The sequence below is a fragment of the Emiliania huxleyi genome, assembly GCF_000372725.1.
Source record: "Emiliania huxleyi CCMP1516 unplaced genomic scaffold EMIHUscaffold_1, whole genome shotgun sequence".
In the NCBI taxonomy this organism is placed as follows: domain Eukaryota; phylum Haptophyta; order Isochrysidales; family Noelaerhabdaceae; genus Emiliania; species Emiliania huxleyi.
Genome location: NW_005202428.1, coordinates 249,428 through 258,195, shown reverse-complemented (window position 1 = coordinate 258,195; position 8,768 = coordinate 249,428). Strand labels below are relative to the sequence as shown.

Sequence of the window (8,768 nt, the reverse complement as noted above, 5' to 3'; positions counted from 1 at the left end):
GACGCGGGGGCAGCTGCAAGCACCCCCCGCTCCAGGCCACCCGGCGCTGCGTGCGTGCGGTGCGCAGAGGCGTGCGGCGGCAAGTGAGTGATGTGCAAGTGAGTGGTGCGGTGCGGCGTGCTGCGGTGGGGCGACAAGCTTCCCCGTGCGCGGGTGACCTCGCACACGGGTCAGCCTGCCAGCCACGCATCCACGCAAGCGTGGTCCGCGCGCATGGCATACAGGCGTTCGCCAGGCAGCGCAGAGGCTAGGCGACCGGGGGAGGGGACTAGCTCAGCGGCAACACAAGGGCTTTGACGGCGCCTTTCTGAGCGCCGCGACCGCATCCACGTGCTGCGCCTCAAAGGTCTTGAGGGCGAGCAGCATGCGCGAGAGCGAGTCCGGCCCTGCCGCCCGCCCCTCGCTCGACAGAAGCCTCGCCTGTTCACAGCAACAGGTGTGAAGAGACGCTGTTCACAGCCGCCCCTCGCTCGACAGCAGCCTCGCCACAAAGTTGAGCTGCGTCGGCCCGGGTGCCGCAGGGCCGGCGGAGGCGCGCGCGCGCACAGTCGATCCCACCTCGGTGAGCGGCATGGGCTCCCGCGGCACCGACACGTCGAACGAGGAGCGGAGCACCTGCGCCGGCCTCCACCGCAGGCAGGTCTGCCCCACCTTGATGCAGTCGCACGGCTTGAGCTTGTGCGCCTCGGAGGCGCGCTTGGGCTCTGAGAGGCGCTTGTCGTTCAGGTAGGTGCCAAAGGTGGAGCCGACGTCGCGGATGCAGAGGTGGCCGCGCACCACCTCCAGCAGCGCGTGGTTGTGGCTCACCTCACAGTCGTGCAGCAGCGAGAGCGTGCACTTTCGCGAACGCCCGATGAGGCCGCCCGCGGCCGGAATCTGGAAGTTGCGCTCGGCATAGGGACCCGAGATGGCCAGCAGGATGCCCGGGGAGGGTGCGCTGCTGCTGCCGCCAGATCTGACACGGGAGCCCCTGTCCTCGTCGCGCGGCGCCCTTTCACCCATCGCCCTTTCCACCATCATCGGAAGGCGACTGGGTTCGGCTACAGAGTGGTAGGGTGGACTTTCGCCACTCATAAAATCGTTGGGTCGCTTCAGTTCACGAAGTCCCCCCGTGGGCCGACCCTCCGATTTTATGAGAAGAGAACAAAGGGAGTGTTTGTTCACCACCCTCGCCCAGGGATCTACAATGCTGTCTTAAGGTCCAGGTTCGGCACCGGGCACCGCCTCGCCCTCGGTACACAAAATGCGCCTGCGGGCGGACCCTTACAGATCACAGATCACGGTGTTCACATACATGCCGATCGATTCTTGGTATTTGTATCGCGCGCCTTGCGGGGGGGGCGGAAAAGAGGAACCTCTTAGCGTCATCGCCATGGTGCTGCAAAGCAGCGCCGGGCGATGACGACTTACCGCCTCCCGGTCCCCCTCGGCATACCTCCGCTGCTTAGTTTGACGACTCGAACCCGTGAAGCTTCCCCGTGCGCGGGTTACCCCATACAGACACACACACACACACACACACACACAACTCCTTGCCCCCGCGCCCTCCCGCCCCACGCCCTGCGCCTCACGCCTCGCGTCCCACGCACGCCCCGCGCCCCACGCCCCACGCCCCTCACCTTGCGCCTCACGCCTCCCTCCCCACCCTCTCAGGCATTTCTCATCCCCGCTACTCGCCGACTCCTCCTCCCCCCGCATGATCGACGACTACCCGTCCTTCAGCGACTCCTCCTAGGCGGTTCTCCTCAATCAATCGTCTGGCCAACTGAGATCAAAATTTCCAGCCATGTTACTTAGCACGGATGGCTGCGAAACAGGGAGCGCAGCCATCCAAGGTGCAGATTTCGAGGTTACCTGCAGTTTGTCTTAGGTGGGTGTGAGTGAGTGAGTTTACACACACACACTTAGGTGGGGCGTGTCGTGCGATAAAGATGAGGAGTTTAACCGCCCGCGCAGATTCTCCACCACATATGCTGCAATCGGTCTGCAATCATTGTCACGCACCACCAATCCATACTGGGACGTACGCACACTCCCCCTGGGAAAAAGAAACACACTGAAAGGAGAAATCCAGGATCACGTTCACACCTCAGGTGTGAATACGTCCCGAACCCATACTTGGGACCCGTAGCATATGGTCAGCGACCCGGCGCAATGTGTATATGCCGGCTCGCCGCCCCCTCTCTCCCTGGCCCGCCAGGCGTGGGCTGCACAAGGAGCGGTCCGTAGCTCGGAGCACTGACGACCGTCCCGCCGCCGACCCCTCTCCGCTGCTGGCGATGGGCATGATATCTGCACCCTTTGCCGCCGGCCGGAGGAGGCAAGTGCGCAAGACAATGCTGACGCTCAGAACCGTCACTCGCAACGAGACGGTATTTCGCTTTGTTGTGGGCAGCATTCTACCCCAGCTCGACCGGTGTCACGGCGCTGCCTGCGCGGCTGATCGCGTCAAGCACCAGGCGCTTCGTGAGGAGGAGGCTCACTTTGGCGATCTGGTCGAGCTGGAGGGTCTGGACGGTGAGGGCGTCTTCAACTGTTGCTCGTGTACGGAGAAGCTGCACTCGTGGATGCGCTACGCCCTCTCTCGCTGGCCCGGTGCGTTGTACATTGGCAAGACGGAGGACGACACGTATGTGCAGCTCGAGGTGCTCGCGGCGGAGCTGCGCGCCCTGCTGCAGCATGAGAATGTGTTGTACGGGCACATGACCGTGGCGGCGCTGCCGACGCGGCCAACCGCGCTCACGCCTCGCATGCCTGGGGGCGAGTCCTGCGTCTCGACCTCCAAGCGGTGCCGGGGCGAAGCCAAACGGTGCCGCCTTCTCGTTCCTCCCTCACGGAAGCCCTGCCAACCCTCCCGGCCCTCTCCTCTACAGGCGCAACTCGCAGGGCTGCTTTCTTGGCGACCTCGACCTCTACGGGCTCGGTATTCCGGCCACGCAGCAGATTGCGGCGTGGCAGGCGGTGAGCCGGGACTGTGCCTGGCAGGCGGCGGCTCGAGGAGGGCAGCCCGAGGAGCCTGGAAAGGGGCGGCGAGCACGTCTCGGGCCGGCGAGGCCGGTGAGCACGCTGGGCCCCTTCCCGACAGGCCCGCTCGGCGTCTTTGGCCGCAGCCTCGCGGCGGCGCTCTTCGAGGAGTGCGCCTACTTGCGCGAGGTTGAGCGGGAGGCGCGACGCGAGGGACGGCGAACGCTCTGCCCGGGGGCGCATGGAGGCGTCGGGACAAGCTTCGCGTCGATCATGTGCGACACGCAGCTCAGCCAATGGCTCATCATGTGCGGCGTCGAGGCGACGGTCGCACACACGACGGCGACCAAAGTCCACCACTACTCACACCGCGCCGGCGGCATGGCATGGACGGCCCCGTCGAACCTATCGGTCGCCATACACGGCCTCAAAGCGCCCACCGACGAGCCCTCCGGGCCCAACCAGACGATCGGCGGCGAGTGGGCGCACGTGCACCGCGCCGTCGGCGGCTCCACCAAACCCGCCTTTCCACCCCTCCTGTACCACATGCATCGCGGGTTCGATCCGGCGCCGCGCCAAGGCGGTGACGGCTCGTGGAACGTGAGCGTGCAGCGGACGGGGAGAGAGTCGTGGAGCCTGCGCGGGAACGCGGAGCTATTGACACCTCTCAACCCCGAGGTGGCGCACTGGTACGCGGCCGAGTGCCTCTGGCCAGACGCCGACCTGGCCAGCGCGCTGCGGGCGCGCGCATACGCCCTGACAACAGTGGCGAGAGGGCCGCAGGGCAACCTCTCAGAGGCGCAGTACCTCGGAGGACGGCTGCGATCGTGGACGGGGTCGGGCTGCAACCCACACCGCTTCCGCAGGTACCCGCGCTGGCCGCCACCACCCGCCGTGCTCGACGCAATCCGCGAGTCCGCTGTGCACTGGCCGCTCAAGAGCCGCTCACGCGCTGCGCGCTTTGTCTACCACGGCCATGGGCCAACCGCAGCTGAACTTGCTAGGATGTTGTTCATCGCCACGTCGGCCATCGAGGAGGCGGTGGGCGGCGCCGGCGCCAACTCCTCGGGGTCCCTCTCCGCGCGGCGCCTCGGAGGCATCCTCACTTCGGCGCTGCGGCCGGTTCCGCTCGTGAATGTCACGGGGGAGATGCTGCACGAGCTGCTCGACCACGGGGTCGCCGAGCTGCTGCGCGACCGCGGTCCGCTCGGGGTGCCGCGAGCGCTGCTCGAGACGGTGCATGCGCGCCTGTCCGTGGAGGCGCTGTCTCGCGAGCTCGTTGCGGACCTCGGCGGCGTGCGCGCCGAGTGTTCGAGACGGGATGGGTCATGTCTTTGGGTGTGGACTTGAGAGGGAGGAGGACTGGAGGAGAGCACACGCACGGCTCTGTCCCTCTCTCTCCGCTGCAAAGTCAGTCAGTCAGTGTTACACACGTCCTAGCATGGACGACGGGGCACACGCTCGCGGAACACAGGGCATACACACGAGGAAAGAGAATTCACAACCAAACTCCCTCGCACAACACTGGCACGGGACTGGCACGCACTGGCACTCCCGGCGGGCGCGACTCGCGAGTTGCAACCCCCGGGCGGGACGTCCATCGGATCGGCGAAGTCTTGACGACGGCGCAGCCGGCTCGATCGCTCTCAGGACTGCAATGGCGACCGCGGAAGAGGAGAACTATGAGACACACAAGGAGCTCATCAAGAAGCTGAGCGAAAGTGCGGGAGAGGAGAACTTTGAGACACACAAGGAGCTCATCAAGAAGCTGAGCGAAAGTGAGGACCGCCCGCATGTGGAGGGAAAGCTCGCCAGGAAGCTGTCCGTCGAGGAAGAGGAGAACTTTGAGACACACAAGGAGCTCATCAAGAAGCTGAGCGAAAGTGCGGGAGAGGAGAACTTTGAGACACACAAGGAGCTCATCAAGAAGCTGAGCGAAAGTGCGGGAGAGGAGAACTTTGAGACACACAAGGAGCTCATCAAGAAGCTGAGCGAAATTGAGGACCGCCCGCATGTGGAGGGAAAGCTCGCCAGGAAGCTGTCCGCCGACGTTGACCCCGAGACGGGCGTTTCGGAAGTGGAGAACTATGACACACACAAGGAGCTTATCAAGAAGCTGAGCGCGGAAGCGAATCTCAGTGCCGCTGCCTGAAGCCGCACGTACCATACTCTCCGATTGACTCCGACGCCCCCATTTCCTAGCCTCGAGCCAGCGTCCGATCCGCCTCTGGCGCCTTAGACTAACACGCCACCTCTCGCGCGTTGTGTGCACGTCGTAGATCGCGGTCTCGATCGCGCATTGTGTGTACGTCTAGATCGTTGCTCTGACCACAGTGGAGTCTCGATCACTAATATGAGGACGCTTCAGTTGCGAACAGTTCGTTGATCTGATCTGTGATCTGTGAGGGTCCGCCCGGCGCAGCGCGCAGGCGCATTTTGTATACCGAGGCGGCGCCTGCCAAGCGGTGCGGCCCGGTGCCGAACCCGTCGGACCTTAAGACAGCACTGTAGATCCCTGGGCGAGGGTGGTGGCGTCCCCGTCGAATAGTAATAATACAAACATTTGCCCGATGGGTGTTGCGCGCCAAAGCTAAGAGCTATCTGCATCATCATCTGGCTCGCCGCCCGTCCACTCCCCCACCGCCCCTCGTAGCAGCCGATTCTCGTAGCGCCGGTTGCGTCGGTTCCCCTTCGCCTTGCTCGCCCGCCAGCCGCCGCGCCGATCGCTGCCCGCTTCAGCCAGCCGCTCGCCCGCCACCGCGCCCGCCTCCTCCACACTAGCGATCTGCTGCCGACGTGTGGCGCGGCGAGGCCGCCCGTCGCTCTCGCCGCCACGGCCCACCTTCATCGTCGGCGCGGCGGCCCTCGCGCGCCGTCCGCTGCCGCCGCCGCCGGCCGCCTCCCCCGCGACCCGCGAGAAGCGAAGGCTCTGTTTCAGGGCCGGCGCCAGCGTGAGCCCGTACTCCTCGCCGAGGTCGACGGGGAGGCGCCCCGCCCGCCGCCAGCGCAGCGAGCGCAGCAGCACGCGTGAGGCCGCCTCCAGCTCCGCCTCGGCGAGCCGCACGCCAGGGCACGCCCGCTGGCCGACCGAGAAGGGGATGAACTTGCACGACGCCGCGCCGCGCGCCGCGCCGCGCTCCTCTCTCAGCCACCGCTCCGGCCGAAACGCAGAGGGCTCGTGCCAGTGCGCCTATCGCAGCCGCGTCGGGCTCATGCGTCGCGCTCGGCCGGGTCGCGAGAGAGCCGCCGCCGGGTCGCCCGTCGCCCGTTGCAGAGGCAGAGGGAGAGGCAGAGGGAGAGACAGAGGAGGAGAGGGCACTGGAGGACAGCGGGCAACCACCTCGGCTCGCCTCGGCTCGCCTCGGCTCGCCTCGGCTCGCCTCGGCTATCTCGGCTCCTCTCGGCTCCTCTCGGCTCCTCTCGGCTCCTCTCGCCTCCTCTCGGCTCCTCTCGGCTCCTCTCGGCTCGCCTCGGCTCCTCTCGGCTATCTCGGCTCCTCTCGGCTCCTCTCGGCTCCTCTCGGCTCCTCTCGGCTCCTCTCGGCTCCTCCCGGCTCCTCTCGGCTCCTCTCGGCTCCTCTCGGCTCCTCTCGGCTCCTCTCGGCTCCTCCCGGCTCCTCTCGGCTCCTCTAGGCTGCCTCTCGGCTCCTCTCGGCTCCTCTCGGCTCCTCTCGCCTCCGAGTGGGCGAGCGCCCAGTTGTTGACGTAGACGACACACCCCCTCGGCACGCGGAACCCGCGCAAGCTCGTCTCCACGGTCGCCGTGCGTGGCAATAAGAGCGGCGGCTTAGCGCGGAGCACCTCCTTTGTGAGCGCGCCCACGTACCTGATCAAAAGGGGGGTCGCGGTGGCGGGCGGGGGAGCGGGGGCGAGGGAGGCGGCGGTGAGGGGGCAAGGGGCTTGGCCATCGATGGGGCCGGGGCGTCGATTGCGGCGGGCAAGAAGCGAGGCGAGGCGGCGGCGCGCGGTGGCGACGTACCCCGACCCGGCGCAGAGGGCGTCGGAGCGAGCCCGCTCTTGGACGAGCGGCTGGCTCGCGGTGAGGAGGAGGAGCCTACTCTCGGGTGATCTCGGGTGATCTCGCGGTGATCTCGGGTGAGCTCGGGTGGGCTAGGGTGATCTCGCGGTGAGTAGGAGGAGCCTACCAACGCGGCGCTCGAGAGGTTCGGCTACTAGGGGGGTAGGGGGGTGGGTTCGGGTCCCCATCTAGGAGGAGGCGCCACTCGAGCGTTGTCGAGACCGTGCTGACGCCTGCGGCGCGCGGAGACACGGCGCGTTGTGGGTGGGGTGCAGGTTCGGGGTGCAGGTGCAGAGGGCGGGTGGGGTGCAGGTGCAAAGGGCGGGTGGGGTGCAGGTGCGGGTGCGGGTGGCAGGCGGGTGGCGTGTACGTGGCGTGGCGGCTCGCCCGCGACAAACAATCTCGGGTGATCTCGGGTGACCTCGGGTGACCTCGGGTGACCTCGGGTGACCTCGGGTGATCTCGGGTGATCTCGCCCGCGACGAACAAATCGACGAGCGCGTAGAGCACATCTGCCTCGGGCAGGTCGGAGGCCTAAGGTAAGGCAAGGTACGATCTGGGTTAGGCTAGGTGGACACCCCCCCGTCGGAGACCTGCCTTGTGAACCCACCAACCTCAGGGCGGGAAGACCGTCTTGTGCAGTGTGTGTTCAGAGCACCGCGCGAAGACGAGGGAGGCGAATGCAGTGAATGCAGAGGAACGGAGATGAGAGTACAGCTGCACCCGTGTCCTCTCGATCGCCGGTCGGACTACTAGAGTACGTCTCTTCCGCTTCTACGGTCGGATGCGAGGAGCACGTCGAGCATGTCTGACGCTGGCGACGCGGCTGCGACGCTGGCGCTCCCTCGCCGCTGCGCCCGCCGGTCGGCGATGACTTGCCGGAGCACGGCGTCTCTCTGGCCGACGAGCCGCCTCAGCGGCTCGCGTGCGGCGTTGTCGGACGGCACACCGAGCCTACGTGGAAGTACGCCGACATGAGGGCGTGGAGACGGTATTGTGCAGTGTATTCAGAGCACTGCGTGAATACAACGGAGAGGAAGACAGTGAATACAGCTGCACACAGCTGAATACAGCGGATTACGGCTGAGTACGCGTCCTCTCGAGTGCTGGTTGGGGTACATGAATACGTATTCGGCGTCTAGGACACCGAGCAGGTCGAGCACGGTCGTGGGCGTGGCGGCGAGGCTGTCCCAGATTGCCTCGGTCAGGCGCAGCAGCTCTGCGATTGGGGCGGGCGGCGCGGCGGCCCCCTCCTCGCTCGCGTACGGGACGCGAGACGAGAAGGCGAAGCGCAGCACCATGTTCCCGACGCACCGGCGCAGCGACGGCCGGAGAGGCTCGCCTGTCCCGCTCGTGGCGAGGAGATGGTCGGAGAGCAGGTGCGCCTCCGCCTCGAGTTCGGACTGCTTGGCGGCGACCGCCTCGTCCGAGAAGAGCGTTGAGTACGCGGCCCTGCGCAGCTCGCGAAGCCCCGCGTCCGGCAGCGGTCGGCCAAAGCCGGCCCTGCCGCTTCCCGCGGAGAGCGACATGGACGCCACCTGAGGCCGGCCGGCGAAATCGCCGCCCTTGGTCACAAATGCCTCGTGAACAGCTTCGGGCGAGGAGAGGACCAGCCAGGGCTCCCGCCCAAAGTTGACCGTCATCACGTCGCCATACGTTTGCGACAGTGCAGCGAGGCGCCGGTGCGGCTGCTCGGCGACGCCGGGCGCGAGCATGCCGAGCCCGATCTGTGGGAGGGCGCCCACGAGCGGGAGGGCGACCGGGCCTGGCGCGAGAGGCTTTGGCAT

General features: G+C 66.5%; 3 protein-coding genes across 3 annotated transcripts in view; 1 reads left to right on the top strand and 2 right to left on the bottom strand.

Annotated features, from left to right (window-relative positions):
• Positions 1-1,017, bottom strand: part of EMIHUDRAFT_447376 (hypothetical protein) — a gene marked incomplete at both ends in the record, with an annotated part of 7,069 nt that extends 6,052 nt beyond the window's left edge. The window contains 2 exons of the mRNA XM_005793871.1: positions 322-420; positions 487-1,017. Of these exons, the coding sequence (XP_005793928.1) occupies positions 322-420; positions 487-1,017 (630 nt within the window). The remainder of the gene's footprint in view (positions 1-321; positions 421-486) is intronic.
• A 3,604-nt stretch (positions 1,018-4,621) lies between these two features.
• Positions 4,622-5,116, top strand: EMIHUDRAFT_193806 (hypothetical protein; the record flags this gene model as incomplete). Its single annotated transcript, XM_005793870.1, has 1 exon — positions 4,622-5,116. The coding sequence occupies one exon, from the start codon at positions 4,622-4,624 to the stop codon at positions 5,114-5,116; it is 495 nt and encodes a 164-aa protein (XP_005793927.1).
• A 383-nt stretch (positions 5,117-5,499) lies between these two features.
• On the bottom strand, positions 5,500-8,768 carry EMIHUDRAFT_447375 (hypothetical protein; the record flags this gene model as incomplete). Its single annotated transcript, XM_005793869.1, has 7 exons — positions 5,500-6,154; positions 6,639-6,789; positions 6,943-7,017; positions 7,184-7,214; positions 7,458-7,515; positions 7,770-7,935; positions 8,248-8,768. 7 exons carry the CDS (start codon positions 8,766-8,768, stop codon positions 5,555-5,557), a joined length of 1,602 nt encoding a protein of 533 aa, XP_005793926.1. The 3' UTR covers positions 5,500-5,554.